The 23,569-nt window shown below is 42.2% G+C and overlaps 1 protein-coding gene across 3 annotated transcripts in view; it reads right to left on the reverse strand.

The window, feature by feature from the left end:
* The window catches only part of DCLK1 (doublecortin like kinase 1), a 314,118-nt gene that overhangs the window by 22,676 nt on the left and 267,873 nt on the right, over positions 1-23,569 (reverse strand). For all 3 annotated transcript variants that reach the window (XM_081814825.1, XM_081814824.1, XM_081814826.1), the window contains exons 8-11: positions 21,288-21,396; positions 14,736-14,793; positions 14,129-14,248; positions 10,033-10,179 (exon numbers count right to left, since the gene is read on the reverse strand). In XM_081814825.1, coding sequence (XP_081670951.1) covers positions 10,033-10,179; positions 14,129-14,248; positions 14,736-14,793; positions 21,288-21,396 — 434 coding nt within the window. The remainder of the gene's footprint in view (positions 1-10,032; positions 10,180-14,128; positions 14,249-14,735; positions 14,794-21,287; positions 21,397-23,569) is intronic.

Raw genomic sequence — 23,569 nt, forward strand, 5'->3', positions numbered from 1 at the left:
AGTTTCAAGTGCAGATGTTTGGCCAGCTAAGCGGCAGCATCAGCATCGATCATTTGGATCTAACTGTTTTGGCAGAGGCAGGGAGTCAGATCTTCCCTTCTGGAGAGACCGTGTCTTTTCTGCGCAGAAAATATTCTTTTACATTTTCTCCACACTCAGAACGTGGAGTCTTCTCCTTAAGGGCTTGACCACCATCTAGTTCGGGCCCTTGGGCAGGTGCCCAGAGGCTTGTGGGGTCACCTGCACATAGGCTGTTAGGGCAAAGACAGCTGTGTATCCCTCGTAGATGTGGCTTTGCCCAGTTGTCATCTGGGGTGGACACTGTCCTCCCTCCTTTAACAACACAGCTCTCCAGCCCATCAGCAGGACCAAGTTTGAGTTAGGGACGCTGAAACATGAGAGCTGCAAAGCACAATGTCATCCCCAGCCTAAACGTTCTCGGGCAAAAAAATCCCTAAATCGTAGCCTTAGCACCTCCACCATTCCGGCCATCCAAGTGACAAGCAAATGTTTTTCATGAACAGAATCCTGAGATGGAAACATCTAGAAAATTACCTAGTTGACTTCCCGGACAGAGCAGAATTGTTTACTTCCTTAATTCCATTTTGTTAGCAATAACCTTCCTAAAATGCAAAATAATCTCTGGCTTTGATGTTCTGTTAGGTCCAAACATCCATGGGCCGTGTTTTGGGAGGTCATGCAGATTTTAGTTTACACAACTCCATTTACACAGGAATTTTGTGGGTTTCCTCTAAACATACTATCTATAATCACCTAACTGTATTCAAAAGTTGGACGAAAGGAGATGTTGGCAGATCCAGTCATAAGTCACATTTTGGTTCTGAATATGACCACGTAATTCCCCTACACGTAGCAAAGGTTTTATTTTCAAGCGTCTACATTTAAACAGGAATTCCACCTCACATAGAGCCATATGCCAGTTGTATTTAATATACTGAGCAATAAAGTTCAAAGTTTCAATTCCTAAGGGGGAAAAAAGCACCAAAAAAGTCTAACATAAAATAAAGAAAATTAGGATTACATAAAAATAATAATTCTTTCAAATAAACCAACAACATTTAAATAAAACACACAGAATCTATCCTTTTAATGTTCTTTTTCTATCACTTCCACCATGTCCCCTTCCTCTGCTTTGAAAAAGCATACAGAATTTTCATGAACATAAAGAGGTTAGCGTGATGCTTATGATAGACAAAAAGAATGAGAGACAAAGGCCTAATCCACGTAATTGAAAACATTTCTGGACACAACTACATTAGCAATGCTTCAGCAAAATGTTTTTGCAGGTGAATAAATGTCCAGGCCTCTTGTTTGGAATTCTGTTTTACTTACTGTCAGGCAGGGCAGGAAACAAGGTTGCTTTGGGTTTTTCTCTGTCAACACTTTGGGAGAAGGATACAGAAGAATATATTCCAGTGTTTCCTCTCCTCCAATGGGAGAGCACCTTTCCTAAGCAGTATAATGAGACCACCTCACAAATGGGGTTCCCCATTAGCACTTGCTGCAACTTGAGCTGGGCTCACCCTTACTTCTTACCGAGCCGCTTACGGAGGGGCACAAGTGAGGCCATTTAAAAATGTAATTAAAACTCTGTTAAAATCACAGATTGCTAAATACATCTGTTTCAAACACACATGCATGCGTGAGCACATACACACACACACACACACACACACTCACACACTCACACACTCACAAAACCCTCTCCAGAAAGTATTTTCCCAAATGGCAGCTATAAATTTACTTTGAACTAAGTTTTTAATTAAAAGTTAGGAATGGGACAAACCTCTAACAAGTTCACATTTAAATGTGGAGTCCCTGGCATATACTGCTCCCTGAACCGATTCTGACTTTGTTCCTCTGGATGTATCCCCGTCCTGACCATGTTCCAGGAAGGACATTAACAGGCTGCAAGCACAGGCTTGGGCAGCCCGATCCAGCAAGTGGGCTTCTGGTGTTAAAAAAAAAAAGAACTTTTTGCTATGACTGTATTTTAAAGCCTCCATAAAACATGACCCACAAGTGAGGTGGGAGTCCACTGATTGCCAATCAATGAGTATTCACAACATGAGATATAATTTAATGTTCATCCCAAGCCCTTTAAATACTATAGATGTTCCCCCACATTTTAAACACTGAGGGGCTATTAAAGAGACGGGGATTAGTGCAAATTACCAGTATGTAGTGCTTTCACTGTTTTAACTAAGCAATAAAACTGTGTAATTGTACAACACTAATTGGATGCAGCTACACATAATTGTGGGCTGCCATATGTATCCTATTACCATAAAGATTGTCAGTATTTTGTAAGCTACTTTTGTGATCATTGCAGATGGCTACAGTCAGAGAAGTTGTTCTCTAGGGTTTATTATATGGCTATAAAGACATCCCATGATTTGACAGACTAAATGTGTTAAATGGCAACAATTATGAAAAAAGGTTCCAATTAAAAGCTGAAGGCATGTCCCAGCAAGAACAGATATAGGGAAAGGTCAGGTATTAGGTTTTTGGCACACTGGCATTTTACACAGGGTTTTCCTTTTTGAAGAAGAGTTTTCTTTTTGTTTCTTTTTCGTTTATTTGGGGTTTTGCAGTAGCTGTAACTTGTTGAACAGTAGATGTCTGGGCATAGGCCTGATTTCCTTTGGATTAGAAACTGAGACCATTTGGAAAAGTTATTTGAAAAACAAAAAAACATTTAATATATAGTCATAAAATGCAGCTGGTGGCCATAAAATAATATGAAAATTCACAGATAACCTGAACCCAGGCAAATGGTTTCTGAGATTCCCATAATAGAGAACTAAAACCTGACTAATATAACAGATGTGTTGGAACAAACAATTCTCAGCGCTGCCATGAATTCAAGGATAACCCTGTTGAAATGCTGGCTAATGAATCATTAGTATCCACGGAAATATTTTTCACAGCGGAGCTCAATAGGTACTAAAAAATAATTTCACCAAATAGAACTGAACAAAAGCGGCATGAAATTGACAAAGCCATGAAAAAAAGTCAATATACTTTTTCACAACTATGGTATCCCTTTAAAAAGACATTGATTTTCCTCTGGCCATGGTATATGGCCTTTATAGTCCTTTCTAAGGAAAATGAATTAAATTTAAATCTTTACTCTTTAAGTGAAGTAAATCAACATTAATGCAGGAAATTATTTTACAAAATGCACTTTAGGGTCCACATACTTTAAAATTAAATCTCCCGGGGGGAAAAAAAATTAATTCTTAAAAAAACCAAACCCGCTTTATACCCACGTGTAAAATCTTTGTGAAATCAAACGTTAAATGAAATAAGAAGAGTCAACATTGTATAGAAGTCAGAAGAGAGGTAACAATATCAGAGGGAGAAATAAAATAGCTTTCAAAGTATTACTGTAGAGATATCTGGGAAGATGGGAGGATGAGTGGGAACTCCAGGAAACCCGATTCCCATCCTACTTTAAAATAGTTATGAAACTGGGGCACCTGGGTGGCTCAGTCGTTAAGCATCTGCCTTCGGCTCAGGTCATGATCCCAGGGTCCTGGGATCGAGTCCCCACATCGGGCTCCCTGCTCAGCGGGAAGCCTGCTTCTCCCCCTCCCACTCCCCCTGCCTGTGTTCCCTCTCTCGCTGTGTCTCTCTCTGTCAAATAAATAAATAAAATCTTTAAAAAAAAAAAATAGTCATGAAACTATCTAAGGAGTTCTACGCAGTGGCAGTAAGACCGGCACGTTCCGGATCCTGGGAGCCCATTGCACATACCAGCCTTTTGCAAAGACTGTGGGAACTCAGTGCCATTGCTCTTTTTAAAACTCACATTACATTTTTGTCACACAAGTAATATCCAACATGTCATTGTAGGAAAATTAGAAAAGACAGATAATTATAGAGGGAAAGGAATTAAGCTCACCCATAATCTTGACACCTAGAAATAACCATCGTTAACATTTTGGGGTATGAACTTCCAGCCCTTTCTTTACCTCTCTCTTCTGCTTTTCTTTTTCCACTGGACAATATAAATCCTGAGTGAATATGCATGTATCTACAACACGATTTTCAGTGGCTACTGGATATTCCGTTGTATGGGTGCAGTGTAATAATCATCCCAACAATGACTACGGCTGCTATTTACTGAGCACACGGGATATGTCAGGCATTGTGTGGAGGAGCTCATGCTCACTATCCTATTGGATCTTCACAACAACCTATTAAGTCATCTTACTGATATTTTGCAGATGAGAAATTGAGTCTCAGAGATGTTGCACTGTTACGTTGCCCAGCTAGTAAGTGGCAGAGCAAGAACTTAAGCTTAAGTACGTCCAAGTCCAAGATTTTAACCATGTCCTCCTCCCCCATCATCACGCCATTATTTAACTAATTAGTGCCCTGAAATAAGTAGTTTTATACTTTTTCATACTAAAAACCACTGAGATGAACATCCCTATATATGTATACAGATCTAAATTTTTTTTCTTTAGGTTCCATTTCCAGAAGTAGAATTATTTGGTCATAGGATACTCACACTACTTAAGGTTCCAGTTCTTTATCACCAAATTACCTTTCAGAAAGCTTCTATGAAGTTACTCTTACACCAACACACAGGAGATGATTGGTATCCTAATAACTTTTCCAACACTATATGCTATTATTTATTAATTTTGCTAGTCCAATAAGACCATGTCATTTTAAATGTGATGAGTGGTAGTATTTCAGTCCCTAACGGCAGAAGGGATGAGCAGGGGAGCAGACAGGCCCAGGCCACCAAGGCAACACACTACACTTTCCTGTCTTCTCCCACGTGCAATCACAGGTCCTGGGAAGAGGGCCCTCAGCAAAGGTGCTAGTCAAGAAACTGGTAGATTATTGTACTAAAGAATGTTTTGGGAAAATGTTGTTTTGCTTCTATTTTTCCCTTAACTTTTATCCAAATTCGGAGAGCAGAGGTTTTTTTTTCTAAACACCTATAAAAAATGATCATTCAGTTTCTGCTTGGACATTTTCAATGACCACAAGCTATGTGTAGTACAGGCCCTTTAATTTGCAAACAGGTGCAACTGTTAGAAAGTTTTTTCTTACATCAACCTTGAACCTCTCATCCAGTAACGTCTTCTCTTTAGTCGGAGTTCAGTACAGCACAGAAAAGGTTTCCCATCTTCCATCTGGCAGTGTTTCATATATTTAACCAGAGCCACCATGCTCCACTTTCTCCATCCCTCTGTGGGCTGAACTCCAGGCCCCTGCCATGACGTGCTTACATTCCTCACCATAGGAGTAACTGGCATGAGCAAGGCAGAGGACTCTCTCAATGGCAGCACTCTTTCAGTGAAAGGAATTGAGGGGCACTTTTTAGCAGTCATATCCCACTGAGGCTCACCCTGAATTTATGGTCAACTAATAGCCTTTGACTTGGTCTGGCCAAGTTTCTCCATTATTGATTTGCTGCAATGATCATTAAAACAATTACACCAAAACCACTTAGTCCACTGGGATTTATGTGTCTCTCTTGTCAAATTTCATCCTACTGATTTGGGACCCTCACAGAGCCAAAGATACTTTTGGATCTCAAGTTTGTCACTTGCTATAATACATCTTCATTTCACATCACTAATAATGCTGATTAGGCCAGGGCTAGTGACAGAGTCCTGAGAGGCCCCTGGCTCCCTTCTTCTGGGTCCCCCAACCATTAATCAACACTCTGCTGGCTCAAGATCCTAAGACAGTGGACTGACTACAGATCTACTCAACTGTGCTTTTGCCTATGACCTCTAGATGCAGTCTATCGGTGGCACTTGCCTTGTGTACCAGTGTAGCTAGCTATCTTATCACAAAATGGACTTATTTGTTAAGGGTCATGGGATTAAGGCAGAAGGAAATCTGCCCTCTTGTGGGCTTGGGGCTGGCTTGACATGGAAACCAAGAGGTGCTGGAGCACATCATCTCTAGGTCACACATGGTCATCACTTGGAGAGAACACGATACCTTACTGCTACATATAATCCAGTTAGTGAAAATGAGGGTCGTGTGCTAGGCATGCCATTTTGATGGGCAGCCAGGAGCAGGTACAAACACCTGGATAGAAAGTTTCTAAAAGAAAATTTCTGACCAAGACAGGCAGATTCTCTGAGAAACTGCTTTCTCCCAGAAAGTACTGGGGAGTTTAGAAGGAAAAAGTTTTTTGAACATAAACTTCTATATTTCAAGAAAATTACCATTTATTTCTGGAATCTAATAAAAACTAGTGATGCAAATTATATTTTTGCCAGTAAATACTTTAATTTTCCTAAGAAGGTAGCACCTGCATATACATTTTAAAAGACCCTCCCAGCTCCTTAGAAGAAAACTCAGGCTCCTACTGAGAATTTTTCCTGCCAAGGGCGCAAGCTTGCCATCTAGTGGTGACTCCTGCCAACTAAAGGTGGTTGATCTCAGTAGGATGGTTTTGGTGGTTTGGTTTGTTTTTTAAAAAGCAAAAAGTCTCTTTTAGTTATATACTATCACGCACGCACACACACACACACACACACACACACACTGCGCATAAGTACAGCGAGGGAAACACTGCACTTCCCCCACTCAGTGGCATTTAGACTGAGGCCCATGTGAGCCCTCAGTGTAATGAATGAGTTGAAGAATGGCTTGGATCTGTCATGTTGGGTCTGTCCTCTAGTCTGTGAAGAAGTGTCACTCATTTACTCACTCTTTCATCTCATCCACCCTCTCATCCCACTGGTCACTCATCCGTATGATCATTAAGCTCCAGGCCTGACAGAGCAAAAAGAACCATGTAAGATCACTGGCATGATTAACTTGTGACAACAAAAACAAAAGAAAACAAACAAGACAAAAACTTAGAAGTGATACAATAATAAAATTATAGGGGGTATTTATATTGGGTCAATTCCCAGTTTTCACACTATCTGTGTCTAGATACATCACCGTAAATCAAATCATGTTTTCTCATTAAAAGACCTGGACCTGACAAATACTTAGACTTGAAGAGATCAATATAGATCCTTAAGGCCAAACTATAACATTTTTATATAGTTCTATAAGAATTTACAAATAAAAAATTCTGGAAGTTCTACATATATGATAATATATAAAATGAAATCTATAACTTAAAAATAATACTTTGTTAGTTATAACAAACATTAAACACTAAACTGGGAAAAATCTTGTTAGCAACCCAACAATTTAGGCTTTTTTGATAATGAAAGAGTAATGCAAAGTGTGTAGTGAGGGCTTTTTATTTATTTGGTAAATTTATTTATTTGGTAGTAAGAAAATGGACTCAAAATCTTTACACGAAATTTGTCATAGCATTTTTCAAAAATAATTTCCGGCTCTACATTTTGTGAGGAGATGGCAATTCCATGCACGGATGAATAGTAAAATTTTAAAAGCAATGTCAAAAGGATGCAAGATGATTTTTACAACATACAATTTGTTGTGAAACAGTTTTATTTTTAGGAATACTTTAATTTTTATTACAAATAAAAGAGGAGTAAAAAGGAAGGAAGCTAATAGTTCCATGTTATCTCTTTATCTTCATAAAATCCCCCTAAAGGAGGCTCAAAGGAGTTAAGAAACTTGTTCAAGGTCATAAGACCAGCCACTGGAAGAGTGAAGCACTTGGTTTTGAACTTTGGTCCATCTGACTATAAATCCTTGGGATGTGAATGTGCCTCCCATGACGATTCTCTCTGATTTCCACATAAAGGTCAACAGAATGTGAAATTAACAGAAGTCTCAAGTTCAATTAGTGATGTCGTCCTAATTCTGCTCACCTTCTTCTATTCTTATACCTATTTTATACTATAATAGATTTATTCCTGCAAAGCTCACCAACCCTTATTACTTCCTGAGAGTAAGAAATTACTATACTGGAGAAGTAGAATTACTTTAGTTCATATATATATTTTAAACCTATATTGCAAATGACTTCAATGGTGTGCGTATTTCACATTCTCACATTAGAAGAGAAAGGAAAAAAAGAGTGAACGTTTTTCTTTTTGGGTAATTTAAAAAGTAAAATATGTTAGAATGAGCACAATATCTTCAAAATGTCCTGCAAACTGTAATTTTAGAAAAACTACCCTGCTAAGTAATCACGTATGGCATTTAACAGAAATAGATAACGCTCTGGTGAGAAGCAAGTGGACAATGTCACGCAAAACCAAACCGCAAAGTGGAGGGGAGGAAACTAAACTTTAATTTTCAATCACTGAACTTCAGGGTTTAGAGAAGTTTTGAAACAAAGGCCAATTGTGAGTCTGTTCCCACGAGATGATCCTACATAATTCAGGACATAGGAATAATGAATGCAGACAAGAGAAAATTGCTGCAGGTTATGGAGGCAACTATGCAGAAGAGAATGTTCAGGCTACTGCGGAGATGTGGAATTTGAGGAGCAATTAAGTCAGAACTCGGTCGCTTGACCTCAGCTCCCTTCATTAGCCAGTAGCTGCAAGTTTATGAACATAATTACAGCGAACTAACTGCTTGTGTATTTATTTCTTGAATGCCTATTTTTCCTACTTGAATGTCAACTCCATGAAGGCATCTGTCTCTCTGTTCCCTGGCACAACCTGGCACAGAGCCAGCACGCAATAAATCTCCCTAATGCACAGCTTTGTGTCGTCTAGTGGTTAAAATCTTGGGCTCTGTAGTAGGACAGAGCTCAATTGAGATCTTAGTTCTTCCACATATGAGCTATAATGGCTTTGCACAGGTCTTTGAACTTCTAGGCACTCAGTTTCCTTACCTGTGAAATGGGACAGTAATAGAACCTACCCCATATAGCTGTTGTGAGGATTAAGTGAGATCATGAGCGTAAAGCACAGGGCTAGCCCATGGGTGGGTCGCCATCTTAGCAGACTTCATCAGCCCTTCTTGTGCCGTGAGAGTTGGGTTGCTCATCTGCTTCTCGACTTGGAAGCTCATTTGGGTCACGTGGGGGAGCTTGTTTCAAGGAAGATCTGTACCCTGTCACCAGTCACCAGATTCTGATTTGCTAGGGCTGCAGGGAGGCTCAGAAATTTGCATTTTTAACAGGCATCTGGGAGTAGTTCAGATGCAGGGACTCTTTAGACCACCCTTGGAGAAACACTTCTTTTGAAAGAGAATCCTCAATTCCCGGATTTCTGAAGAGATGGACAAACTAACAGTAATATATAATACGTGACTCTTGGGCCTGGGTAATGAAAGTAAAAGAAGAACTAGCATCTTGGGGTGGGGGGGATAAAATGAATAGATTTCATTAAAATTCCAGCCTGGATAGCCAGCAAAATTTATGTTACTCCCATATTCACCAGTGACAGTTCCCCAAACGCCCAGTCTCTGTCTCCTCAATTCTTTCCAATACTGTCCCCTTAACAACTGGACTAGGAAAGGATCCTCATTTGCTTGGGTAAAGAACTCCTAGTGTTTCCCCAGAGACATGGAGTTCATTAAAGTTAAAACAAATAGTCTTAAAGGGGGATAGGGATGTCTCTGATTTTTAAAATCAGTCTTCATTGTGATTATTTTTAAGCTGAAGGGCTGGTCTCTTTAAAACTCATGACTTATTGTCTTAGCTTTTAGATCATATTATGGAAAAGTAAATTTGGGAGACTAAGGGCGTCCTTTTTTTTTTTCCAAGTGAAAACTTTTAACATCAAAGTGCTGTAGATAAATAAACATACATGTAAATGTTCCTCATGACTATCTTGGTCTAGCCTAAGGTCTTAACCACAGCCTTAGATTTCCCAAGCTCTATTCCCCCAACCCTGTCTCAGGTTTTTATTTGTTAATAATTAGTCAAGTACTCCTAACGGCACATTAACCCCTACAGATATACTTAAAAGGTTCGTTTCTAGCTAGTCACTGAAGTCCAGCTGGAAACTAGCCTTTAAAGTATATTTCTTTTCAAAAAAGAAAGGAAAGGAAATAGGAAAGAAAAAAAAAAAAAGAAACATTCATGTTCACTCATGAGTGCTTGGAACTCAAGATGCCTGAGGTTCGAATTCCTCTTACCAGTAGGTTCTCTGGCTTGATGTCCCGGTGGACGATGTTCAGGCTATGCAGGTATTTGATGGCACTGGCCAGGTTGTAGAGCATCCCACTGGCATCCCGCTCCGTGTACTTGTTGGTTGAAGTAATAGCATCAAAGAGGTCTCCGCCCTGAGAACAGAACAGCACGTGGAGCTGCAATTAGCAGATGGTCCTGGAGAGACAACTGACACATTCTCAAGGAGATGAAGACGCATGCAGGATCTCTGGGCTCCCAGCGCTTTCCCTGCCACTTCCCTCTCAAAGGCCCAACAACTCCACCTGGGGATTTGTCTCCCCGCTGTGAAAGCCAGGGGCATTTCCTCCATGGCTCAAAGGAGCAGGAGGAGAATTCTCCACCATTGGGACATGCAGTCATATCCACAGCCCCAGCCAGGAGGGAGAGACAGAGCCAGGTCTGGCGGGTGCCCTCGTGGCATGTGTGACATGCCTCATCGCAATGGCCAGCAGAAGTTCAAAGTCACAACCCCAACCCTCCCAAAATGAGAAACAGGTAATCCTGCAGACCACATCCTTAACAAAATGTGCGGCTGCCTTATGAAGCTCACACACACACACACACACACACACACACGCACACACTCAGTTCCCTTCATTCTCTAGATTGTGCTCTCTTGGAGTGGGTGTAGTGTTTTCTTTTCCAATAATGTGCTTCTTTGTAAGGAGCAGAGAAAAAGGACCAGAAACTGTCATTCCAAAGATGAGAGAGAAAAGAGAGGAGGAGGGAGGAGGGTGGAGGATTTTCAAAGAAAGTTTTCTAGGACCATTATTCATCTGAACTTTTGTTTCCCTTGTTCCTTGCTAACTTATTGTTATTTGGAGAAACAGAATGATTTTAGGCTCCAATTTTAGTTCTCTTTATTGGAAACGCTTTCAGAAATTTGGGTCTGATTTACTAACGACGTTTGCATCGTTCTTGCACACAATGCACCAAATAGCTGAGCACGGGAGTCAATTGTGTTCATCTGTTGCCTAATGTGGTGAGGGATTTCATTTTTGTTTTTTTAAATGGCAAAAGCAAAATACAGGCCTTGCAGGCTGATAGTTTTCGAATCTCACTAAGCTGGCCTGTCCTCCGTTGCCTTGCACCACCTCTGCTCGGGAGGCTTCTCCCGCGGCCCATTCAGCCTCGGCAGTTCCCAACCTAAACACACACACGAGTGTCAAAATGAATGCCTTCTCCGCTTTCTGTTTCTCTCAAAGGCAAGGCTGCCCGAGGGTTCCGTGCCTCTCCAGGAGGCAGCATTTTCACTGTGGTCTACATGAGCAGCACCCCGATGCAGTGGGATGGGTGTGCGGCTGTGTGTGGTGACCCACAATGATGCCACCGTTGTCCTAGTTGTCTAGGTAGGCGCCAGGCATCCTGTGACCTCACGTCTTCCACATCCCCAACAAGACAGTCAACCAGTCCTTCCTGTAAGGCGGGTAAGGCGTGCCACGTCCACAGCCAGTCCACTCCATCTGCTGGGTAAAAGGTTTTGCTGCGCTGTCCCGGGGTGGTTCTCATGAGGCCTCGCAATCTACACTGCTTCCGGCCTCTTTATTCACAGCACCCAGCGAACGGACTGTTACCTTCCCGCATGGGATGTTGGCCTTTTCCTTCTCCCTTCAAGAAGTCGGCATTCCTTTCCCGTGGCTCTCCATGTCCGGGTGCCCCTCTTCATTCCAACCTGTCTCGATGCATCTCCTGCCACTCGCTAGACCCGTGAGTCGCCTTTATGCTCCAGGTAGGAGATTCTTCCCCCATCACTAAAACATGCCCAAATTACCCTGCGTTCCAAACCTGTCCTCCCAAGAGCCCCCTTCCTGGAAGGTCCCTTCGAGTGCCTTTGTCTTTCTGACTCCTGCTGATCAGTTAGGGCCCGGCCGCAGGGCCACCTCCTGCACAAGGCCTGCATTCCTCTGAACACATATGCAGTGTGTATGTGCACACATCTGTAGGCAGAAGTCCAAAGGCCTGTTCTTATTAATTACGGAATTTCACTTGTAATTACTGTTACTTCACTGTTTTCCAGAATCCAGGCCTTGTTTATCCTACAGCTGCAGGCCCTCTTTGGCGCACCACTGGACTCTTGAGAAACGTGGCCCTAGCTACATTTGTCAGGGGGAAATGTTGTGGGAGCCTTTCAAGTCAAGCCTGGGGTTGGCCTTCACTTCCTTGGGATGCTTCCAGACCTGGCCTCACAGCAGTTCTGGGTCAGCCTAAATTTAAGGGTATGATCTGGTAGTACAATGGACGGGTCCCGACGCTGGACCATGCAGACACTCTCTGGCCTTGTTAGGCTATCTTGGTCCCCCAGAGGGAATGTTGAGTGAAGTGAGGACCTCCCAGTGGTAACTTAGCTGTTGTCACCTGACTAAACTTAAGCGTGACAGACTAGGCTTTCCCACCACAGTGTGTTCTAAACTCTTAAGCCTTTGCCTCTTTCATTTCTCAGCTTCAAGTTTAAGTTAGTCTTAACTCTTCAAAAATCAGCCAATAAAAGGAGGCTAATCAATTTCTAATAGCACTCAGAAGAGCAAGAGGAATGGTTTGAATTTGTTGCTCTCAAAATTAAAGTCATTGTAAAAATATTATCCTGGGTGCTAGAGAAAGTCTATTTTACAATATTGGGAGTTACCAATCTTTATTTGGCCATAAAGCACCAATATAAAAATCTTCCGAATAACTGAAATCAACCTTTCTTTGTCGAAATAACAGTTTACCATTTTTTATCTCCCTTGGTCTCAAATGTGACAATACCTAGTGTCACTACAAACAAACAAGTCCCCCCCCCGAAAGAAACAAATCCTAACACGAAGTAGGAAAAAGCAGGCTTCATCTGTAAATATAAATAACCACTAAAAAAAAAAAAAAAGCCAACAGATCTAAAGTAAAGCAACTCTGAATAATAAAAGCTTAAAGGACCCTCGAATGAACAGTTTTCTATATAGTAACAGATCAGTTTATTACATGCTGTCTTTGTCTTAAATCTTTACAGAGGAAATGCCACATTCCACAGTGCTGATTCCTGCCACCAGCTGGGGCGTGTGATTCCAAACATGGTTCCTGGAGCCCGAGGCTCTCACTGATGGGTGCACACATTTGATGCAGAGGTGGTGTGACTAATTTACGACATTTTACAACTAAAGTAGAAATTAGTTACACCTTCAGTTAGATTAACATAATAGAAAAAAGGCTTGAGAAAAATAGCACTTCATAAATACTAAACATTAAATTTGTAAAAACTTTTAGTTACTGAAAATTTTAAATATGGAAGTAGAGGGAATGGGCAAGTCAGCTTTAACTTAGATTCAACGATTATCAACATATGGCCATGTCTATATTCTATGATCTAATAAAATACAGATGTAATTTTATGTGACAGGACGAGGTTGTAACATCTACTGAAAGGCAGCAGAATATTTTCTAGTGCTATTTTTCTATTACATTCGTGACTAAAAGTTTAAAGCTTTTTTTTTTTTTAATAAGAATGGGTGATACCTTTGGATGTAGTTCACGAAAAAGTGCACAATTTCTATAGCAATGATAACAATGATCATTTCTGTGATACTTCCTGTGTATTAGAAAGTACATTAGTGGGGGCGCCTGGGTGGCTCAGTCAATTAAAGCGTCCGGCTCTTGATTTTGGCTCAAGTCACGATCTCAGGAGGCTGTGAGATCAAGCCCCGCATTGGGCACCATGCTCAGCAGGGAGTCTGCTTCTCTTCCTCTCCCTCTCTCTCTGCCCCTCCCCCTCCTTAAAAAAAAAGTACATGGTATAAGTCATCCCTCTTACCTTCACCATAACACTCCTGGTAGGTAATATTATTCCTCTCATTTTATATTTGAGGAAACTGAGGTACAGAAATGTATACCCAAGGTCAGAAACTATATAGGTCAAGGCTGGGACTTGAATGCTTGCAGTATAATTCTAGTGTTAATACTCTTACCCATTATGCCAATACATAGAAATGAGAGACTAAATATTGGTGGAAGGAAATAAAGGAGACAGCTCTCTCTATCAGATAGGAAAGTGTGGTGCCTTGTGTGGGTTTATTCTTTTTCCAAGATACACACCTTGACTAATTCCATGACAAGATACAGTTCCGTTGGCACATCCATCTCTTCGATCAGAAGAACAATATTGGGATGCTTCACTCTTCTTAAAATAGACACCTCATTCTGGATCATGTGCTCCTGTTTAAGGGAAGAGTTACCTTAATCAATATACACATCAAAACATATGAGAAGCTAACTCCAATGAGTGAAGCTATACTATTTGAGGATCAAAGGAGATATGTTTTGGTAAAATATGATGAGTATATCTTAGATTCTGACACTCAGCCTAGAATTGCCAAAAGATGTTGCAGGTCCTCAGATGATGCTTGCAACCTATCAGTATAACTATAATCACATATAGAAGGATAGAATGAAACTTAGATCACAAAAGTAAATTAAGAAGCAAGCAAACAACAATAAGGAACAGAAATAACATATAATCATTCCAATTAACTTTTATTCCAAGAATATTTATAAAATTATATTCCAATAAATATATAACATTGTATTCCACCAAAATGCAACTCCTGGGGTGAACTTATGTTTATTTGGGAACTGGTCTGTGTGTTTCTACCTCCCCACCCCCACAACACTATATTTTCATAACAATAAGCCTTATACATACTTTGCCTCGACATTTGCTTTTCTTGATAATTTTCAGAGCATACTCCCTAGCGGTTGATCTGCAAAGAGAAAGTTATTTGTAAAAAATAAACTTAATTTCAAATCTGTTGAGTCATTTTGCTAAGGATTAATTTCTTATCCCCAGACCTTGCATCAAACTGGTATAAATATTTTGTAAAAGACTCTTTTTCCTTTTTACAAAGAAATATGTAAACCTTAAGGGGTTGACCAAGTGTAAGGATAACAGCTATGCTAGCATAGAAACATCCTGAGCTGTTTTTTTTAAAGATTTTATTTATTTATTTGTAAGACAGATAGAGCACAAGCAGGTGGAGCGGCAGGCAGAGGGAGAAGCAGACTCTCTGCTAAGCAGGGAGCCTGATACGGGACTCGATCCCAGGACCCTGGAATCCTGACCTGAGCCGAAGGTAGACGCTTAATTGCTTGAGCCATCCAGATGCCCCATCCTGAGCTGTTTAATGTTATACTTGTGATAAAACCACCACTACTGGGGTGCCTGGGAGGTGGCTCAGTCAGTTAAGCATCCTGACTCTTAAAAAAATAAAATGAAAGCGTTCTGACTCTTGATTTTGGCTCAGGTCATGATCTCAGGGTCCTGGGATGGAGCCTCATGTCAGGCTCTGCGCTCAGTGGGGAGTCTGCTTCAGGATTCTCTCTCTCCCTCTCCCTCTGCCCCTCCCCCCAGCACACTCTCTCTCTCAAATAAATAAATCTTAACCCCAAAAAACCAGGACTCTAGAGTTCTTGAGGACTCTCCTTCATATACTGCCCTTCCTCCGTGATGGATGTGGGAGGGAGGGTTTAGTCATATAGCTACCTTTAAATAGCTTCCTAACTTGTGCTAACATTTCTAAGATAGTGTAGTGCCAAAAAGGACAGCTCTATTGTCGAAGGACATATACTTAATAATCATAAGAAACCACTATTTTACAAGCATTTCCACTTCATTTCTGGTGGGGAACCAAAACAGCTTAGCTTTTTACCCATCGATAAAAGCCAACTTTAGGGATCCAAATGAATACAGTGGGAGTGGGGTTGATTAGGAACAAAAGTTTAAAATAGGGTTTTAACATCTTCAGTATGGAGAATCAAAGGCGGGGGGGGATTTCCTAGTTACGTGTTTAGAGCAAGAGTGATCTGCCCATAAATTAAGAGGTCAGATATTAGCAGTGTGTCCCGAGGGCATTTTAGACACCATTTCATGTCATTTGCTAAAACTGCTTCTCCCACTCGACTTCCAGGCCCCTGCGTGTTAGATAAATGGGAGAGTGAAGTTACGCACGTGCAAGGAGATTCCTCACATCATAGAAGGACCACAGGGTCCCTTTAAGTGGTCTCTTCTTAAGAAGCTTTTGAAGAGTTTGTTTGCAAATTTGAAAACCCTTAGTCAAGAGGAAAACTAAACGCTGAAGATTTCTGGATTCTGCTTTTCACGAATCACTAAGAAAACGAAAATAAAACAAATCTGAGATTCGAATCCGTGAACCCTTTCCTATCTGGTTTAAAACGTTTCATGTGATGACAGAGAAAACTAGACTATTGGACTGACCGCTGTGATCAAAGCCAGCGATCCCAGGCAGGACCAAGGAGCTGGGATGGAGGTAACACTCCATTCTGTGCTTCCACAAAGGGGACGGATGACGGGACAGTATTGGTGAGAAGGGGGATTTCTTAGTTTTGTCATTCCCCATGTTGCCATTTGATCCTCTTGTTTCCCTGGAATAAGTAACATTACAGGACTCAAAGCAAAGGGCTGGCGTGGGACCGGGAAGACTGAGTCCCCCCAAGAACCAGAAGGGCAAGGAGCAGAATCTCCAAGGAGCAAGTGGGTGTGTTGGCTGCCAGGACACCAGGCAAACTAGGTTATGTCCTGAGCCTCGGGCTGAAGGGAAAATGTGAGCAAGCCTGGGCTGCAGTGGCCTCAGGGCTTACTAGGAAAGCGGACTTTATGGGTTCCGCACCCAGAACCTTACATAATAGGATTCAACACTCAGTTAGATTGACCCGTATTTTATATCAGACAGAGAGCCCTGTAGAGGACCACCAAAATTAATACTGCAAGTTTTCTTTCTTGATTCCTTGAGGGCAGAACTATAAAGTTATAATCCTCAATTATTGGAAGTTTATGTTTATAGGAAAGCAGCTGAGTCTGGAAAATAAGCCTGAAAACAGGTGTTAGTACTAAATGTATTTCATAAGAATAAAAATTTAACTTCTTGCTTTAAGTTGGTAAATGAAAACACTTGGCAAGAAATAAAACCTTAAACAAAGTATTTGCCTTCCTGCGTACCCGAACTCTGAGGACCTCTGTGCCCGTGGAATTACTCAGCGAGTGGTTATGAGCATGGTTCTTTGGTGGCTACAGAGGTGAACAAAACCCGGGCATTTTAGACACAGGTAAGCAAAACCTGGTCCTTGTCCCCAAGGAGTCTATAGCTGGTTGTGGTGAGAATGCTAGACACGGGGATTGCTGGTGAAACTACAGGCCATTCGCTTGTTTGTCCCTGAAGTGACATTCTTGACCTAGCACGAAATCACAGAGCCTTGAATGCCGCGGCCAAGGCAGCAGCAGTGGCTGGACAAACTTTGTTTGCTTTTTTCATCCTATATGGGAATTCAATTTGTAAGGTCCTCTTCCTATTAAGTTTGACCCAAGGTTAGAGCCTGAACTATTACGAGAGAAATTTTCAAATTTTACAAATTTGAACTAAATCCAATTTTTAATATTTGTGCTAAAAATACAATGGTTTGGAGAAAGTTGTCTTGTTTAAACTTAGTGATTCTAGCCCAGGGTCAATCTGCTCCCCACCCTCCTCCCTCACCCTGGGACGGGGGGGGCAGGGGGGCAGCAGAACGCTTATCGATTGGGATGTCCTGGACTAACGTGCTTTTTGTTGTTGCTGTTATGGGAGGTTTGCTAGGTTTTCAAGGTACTAAAAAAATTTATGCAGAAAAGGAAAAACAGCTTCCCAGGCATTCCCATAGTAGCATGTGATGAATTTCACGGCCATCCTTCCATTTCGGATTTGGTTCTCAAGCGGAGGGACTGGGGTCTTGTCCCTCTCTGTAGCCCTGTATGAATCCAGGGTATGGCCTGGACTAGCAGGGGCTCCAAGCATGTTGGTTGAGTTGTGAAGATTCCAGAGGACGGTGGCAGTTGGGACCCCTCAACAAAGAGGGGTTAGTAAACACCGCTGTTTGTTTGCTACATAATCATAATAAAGCCCATCTCAGCCTCCTCCTAAGGGGGTAATTGTGGAGAGCAGAGAATTGAGGCATCCCAGAGTGTCTGGTCAGACATCTCTGGAGTAGAGTTTGATTTTGAATTTGAGCGCAAGCCCGGCGCCAGAGCATCCTCAGGAAGGAAAGAAGGAAGAAAGAGCACGGCCAGCTAGCTGAGACTCAGCTCAGCTTCGTCCTGACTCACCCTCCAAATCACACTTCGGAAGGAAATGCCTTCAAACCACAGGTATGAGGTTTTGGAGGTTCTTGAGAATTCTGAAGACTTTCTAGGTAGATGCAACCTGGTTTTGTGGCCCTGAAGTCTCAACCTGTTCGGATGTTCGGATGGGTTTGAGCCCACGAACACTCACTGCTCAAGCCCACAGTTTCCTTGAGCAGTTCCTCGGGTTTATAGGAGAGGGAGGGAGAGAGGGAATCAGGAGCAGCTAGAATTTTAATACAATTCTGCTGCATACATTGCTAAAAAATGCAGTGCAGGTGAAGAGGAGGGCCAAGAGCCACGGGAGACACTGTCACTCCTCTTAACTGCGCTGCTGGTACCCTTGGCTTGTATGCTAATTAGTCCTTAAAGAGCCAGGAAAGCCAAAGATGAAAGGCCCCTCATTGCGAGTCCTCTACTCATGCTCTGACCTCTCGCTAGTGCTTTTGAGCTCTCGGAGTTCTCTTTGGGGCCTCAGGTGGTCTATAAAACGGCTTCAGAATAGAGCAAGTCTCAGTTCACCCACTTCCTTTGGCATGTCCTAGGGGCTCCTGAGGCCACTGGAGAAATTACTAATGGGGAAGAGGCAGAAATCGAAATTGACCTGGTAGCCACTACCAAAGGATATGCTGGGACGGGGCCATGGAACAAAAGGCCTACTCAACACTATTATTGCGTCCATTGTTGTAGGAAGACCTTCTCTGGGACGGCATCTTCTGAACAGAGGAGGGACATACTTGCTCTTGTTAAGACATACGCATCCTTCAAAATATGACAGGATGTACCCGCAAGCAATGTGTGCCATCACAACATGCTTAGCTTGCTTTTATTTTCTTGGACCTCTGGAAAATATTAAAAGAATGTTTCATGATGCCTCCAGGGAGAGAGGGCACATGCCATATGTCCTCCTTCAGCAGGAGCGGAACACTAACACTTGGTGGAGCAATCTGGTGTGTAGACTCGGAAGGTTCCTGTGATGAAACCCAAGATGTGAACGCATGCAAAATGACCACAATCCAAACTGGAAAGAAAGACATTAATTCTGGATGGAGACATGAGACATTTCCATTGTGGGAAGACCAGTAACTGTTGGGCGAAGCCGCCCTCGTGATCCCTGCGCTAGCTAGGAGAGACAGCACAGAGCTGCCATGCTAGTCTCAACAGATGACGCACACTGGCAGATCATCAGATACCCCACGTAGGAAGGGCATGGCAATCTGCTCAAAATGGGATTTCGTGCTACAGTGGAAAAAAAGGTTAAAAAGAGTTGAATTTACTATCAGTAAAAGTATAAGTGAAATATAAAATTATATAAACACACACACACGTCCATCCATTGCCTTAAGACCGGCTTTCCTGATTTAATTTCTATCTTTTTTGTACGGGGACAAATGCGGTGTGTGTCACTTTAGATCAGCCAAGCTACATTCTCCTGAGAGACTCTTTCTTGGCGGCAATAGAATGGTCAAAAGTGTGGGTGTTGGACCCAGGTCTTCCTAAGTACCTACTAGCTGAGCAACCTTGGGCATTTAACTTCTTAAGGCGTTCTTTGTCTGCTATAAAATGGAGACAATATTGATATTATGGGATCATTATGACAATTACATGAAATATCATAAGGGCTTTGCATATAGTTGACGCTCAGGAAACAGTGGTTGTTCCTGTTTCTGGAGGTGTGAGGCCTAGGAAAGTAATGGAGAACTTTCTGTATTTGGTAGTGATGTAACAAATGGCCAAACTCTGGTGGCAGTGGGGTGATTGAGGGACAGAGAGGAGAAAAGGTGGCCTCACAGTCACTCCTAAGGGGTTTTTCACACTACCATTCTCAAGCCCATCCCTCACAAAGACTGGCTGCTACAGTGGCTTGCTGGAACTGGTGGGAATATTCCAGCCCAGCTGCCATGCTGGGCGGGGACGGGGGGGGGGGAGCAGTTTTGAGACTTAATGCCCAAGGGTATCTTCACGAGGGCTCTGCCACCTCAGTTAGGGAGGCATCTTCCTAAGGGTGGCAAAGGGGGCAGGAGAGCAAATCACTGGCCAAACTCAGGACCCTAGTGATGCCTGAGGCCCTGTGTAGGCTCCCAGCTCCAACGTGGCATGAATCTGCACTTCTAAATCAAAGCTCCTGGAGAAGAACAAGCTCCGGATCTTGCGAGGCTAAAGCTTCTAGTCCAAGGCATCCTCTCTGAGTGGTAGAGCTGAGCGAAGGAGCATTATTCTCACACAGTGCTGACTAGTAGGCGCCCAGCCTCCCTGGGGGCAGACAGAAGTGATAGGGAAGCCAGCCCCCAGAAGCCAGCAGTGAAATCTTCCTCAAGGAAGAAAGCAGGTTCCCCCTGACTTTTCAACGCTCTGCTCACCAGTTCTGAGCAGGAGCTGCTAGCCAACCAGGTCCCTGTAGAGCAAGAAGCTGCTCAAGAAGTGAGTTCCAAATCCAACACTGGGCTGAGGGTTTGAGGCCACCTTAATCCGGGCTATGACTTTATTGGTTGTCACTTCATCTAGTAGCCACCGGCCACTGTCCTTGATTAGGTATCAAGATCTCAGGGATAAACATCTTACTCCAAACCTCTTGCCTTTGGCCCCCAAGAGTACCAAGCTCATTCATTTGAAAACTTTTTAATGGATTAAACACTGTTTTTGTTGGGATCAGTACCTACGCATTTTAAAGCTTTTCAAGGTTATTATATTTAATTTGATGATAGTCAGTATGTTAGACTACACTGTATACAAGAATGTTCTGACCTCTACAAAATGTCTCAGAAAAGCGTCGAAAAAAACCATTCAATATGTTTTTTTTTTTAACACAATAAAAGGGCTTACGTGAAAGATCTGGCCAATTTTGCTGAGTACATTAAAAAGGAAAAATCAAAGTCCTTAATTTATAGATTGTCCCAGGAATCACTACATTTTTCAAATCTGTTGCTAGATGGGCTTTTCTTTCTTTAGAAAAAAATTTTTTTTCTCCATCTGGAGTTGAGACATTAACCTATTCCATATGTACCACAGACGGCAAATAAAGACACACTCTTGGAAAACATAATGCCAAGTGTTTCCTTTAAAGTACGACGCAGATGATACCCTTCTCACCTTTCTACACATTCCTTGACGACAGCAAAATTTCCATCTCCTATTGTCCTTCCGACTTTATACCGTTCTGTTATTGTGGCTGGAATCTGGAAGCCTTCCTCCGACACTTCTGAAAGAATCGTTAGTACATTTTTGTTGGTAGAAAAGGGAACACAGATGTTGCACCAGAGAGGCATTTAGAAGGATAATCTCATAGACTGGAACCGATTCAGAATCGATATGTCACTTTCCGTACAGTGAGGCAAGCCCCCCGCCTCCTTCCCCGCTGACACCGTATACTCAACAGTTTTTACCAAGACGAATGATAAACCGAAAGGAAACCTAAGACGTATGGGGTCCACTTCCACCAGTGGGAGGGCGACCAACACATTCTGTGGCCAAGGAGGAAGTTTCGGTCTTTGTGTTTCATGCCAATTTGAGCTATGGTGTTTACGGAATACCCACTGTCTACAGAGAAATGACATTCCTAGGTGTGGCTCAGGAGGAAAATGTAGCTTAGAGGGGACTCTGGGCTGCCTGACACAGTGCAAGCATGAAGCATCCCTGCTGTTTGGACACTTAGCTCTACTGCATCCTGAATTGGAGATCTCCGTAAAATTCCTTATGAACTAAGCCCTGATTGTCCGCCCCGCCCCCACGCCCAGTATCAATGAGCAGATTTTAGACAAATGTTCTCACCAGCAACCTGCATAGCAGATGTTGAGTTAAAATGGCAATATTTATTATGTCTGTGAACAGAACAGTTTTGTAGTTTCAATTATGTTAGTGCCACTAACACAACACATTTTCCCCCTTAAAATGCATTTTGAAATATTTTACAAATGCCTAATAATGCTTTAAATATCTAAGGCCATAAAACTAAATAAGCCACACTTAGGTCACATAAATATACTGGATAACCTTTAACATCTTCGGGGTGTAAAAAGCCTTTTATAGCTGGGCTCTAAAATTTACATGCTTTAAAGTTATAAATCCTAGCTCTCCCTCAGGCAACCTGGATACAAAATGGGATGGAAACCTAGTGTGCTTTCTGAATGTGCTCCTATTCTGACCTTTAATCATAAACTGAGACTAAATATTTCTTCTCAAAATAAAATTAAAACCTCAGGTGGTGCCTAGGCTTTCTCGGTGATTTCTGTCTTCTCCATTAGCCTGCAACCCTGGGCAACGACAAACGGAAACTCACAATTATCACACATCTGCTTTAGGACCCTTATGTTGGTTCTGTGATCTGCACCACTCTGGGTTCTAGGGTGGATGGAATTTCTGGAAAGGGTTGTACAAACGTGGGACATTTGCTGCGTTACTTTGACCCTTGGCATCTGTACAGCCTCTTTACCTCTTTATGGGTGACAGTTAAGTCCTCACCCACTAGAAGCTATCACAGTGGTCTCTGGAATAAAGTGACAGCTGCAGCCAATTAACAACGCCCCCCCCCCCCCCACCGCCAATCCCCACCGTCTCACACTCAAAGAAGCCAATAATTTTAACTCTGTTTGAAAGACTCAGACTGGGGATTTTTGTCTACTCCATGGGAATTAGAGGAGATCGTGGGAGAAGTTTCAAATCTATTGCAAAGCACCCGAATTTATAAAACATCTCTCAGATGACACGGTCTTAAGGCTCTTTACTACATGGATAATAAAAATAACCACCCTTGGCTGTCAGAAGCAAGGCTGACTCCAGATGAGAAATGGAAGGAGGTACTTCACCCTTCCTTCCACTGGGGGCATCACTGAGGCACGAATCTGGAGCTCATGGCTTGGGATTTTTTTTTTTTTTTTTTCCCTATTGATAAAATGTATCCTTGAGGCTTTTGGCTAAGAAGGCTGTGCCAAAGTCTTAGCCAAGGACCATTTCATTTCATTAGGTAAATACAGCACAGCGGAACAAAAGAGACTACTAGGATGGCTGAATTTCATACTTCTGGAAATACAAAAAAAAAAAAAATCTGATATTGCACAGTAGTCAGGAATTCATGTGCAAATCACTTATCTCACTTGACATAATAAAAGGTACTTTTTTTGGAAAATTAAATCGTATCACTTCAAACAAATAAGGGATGCTGATTCTTTTTTTTCTCTTTTTTTTTTTTAAAGATTTTATTTATTTATTTGACAGAGACAGAGATAGCGAGAGCAGGAACACAAGCAGCGGGAGTGGGAGAGGGAGAAGCAGGCTTCCTGCCGAGCAGGGAGCCCGATGCGGGGCTCGATCCCAGGACCCTGGGATCATGACCTGAGCCGAAGGCAGACGCTTAACGACTGAGCCACCCAGGCGCC

This window comes from Leptonychotes weddellii, chromosome 3 (genome assembly GCF_054177405.1).
Source record: "Leptonychotes weddellii isolate Sample4059 chromosome 3, ASM5417740v2, whole genome shotgun sequence".
NCBI lineage: Eukaryota > Metazoa > Chordata > Mammalia > Carnivora > Phocidae > Leptonychotes > Leptonychotes weddellii.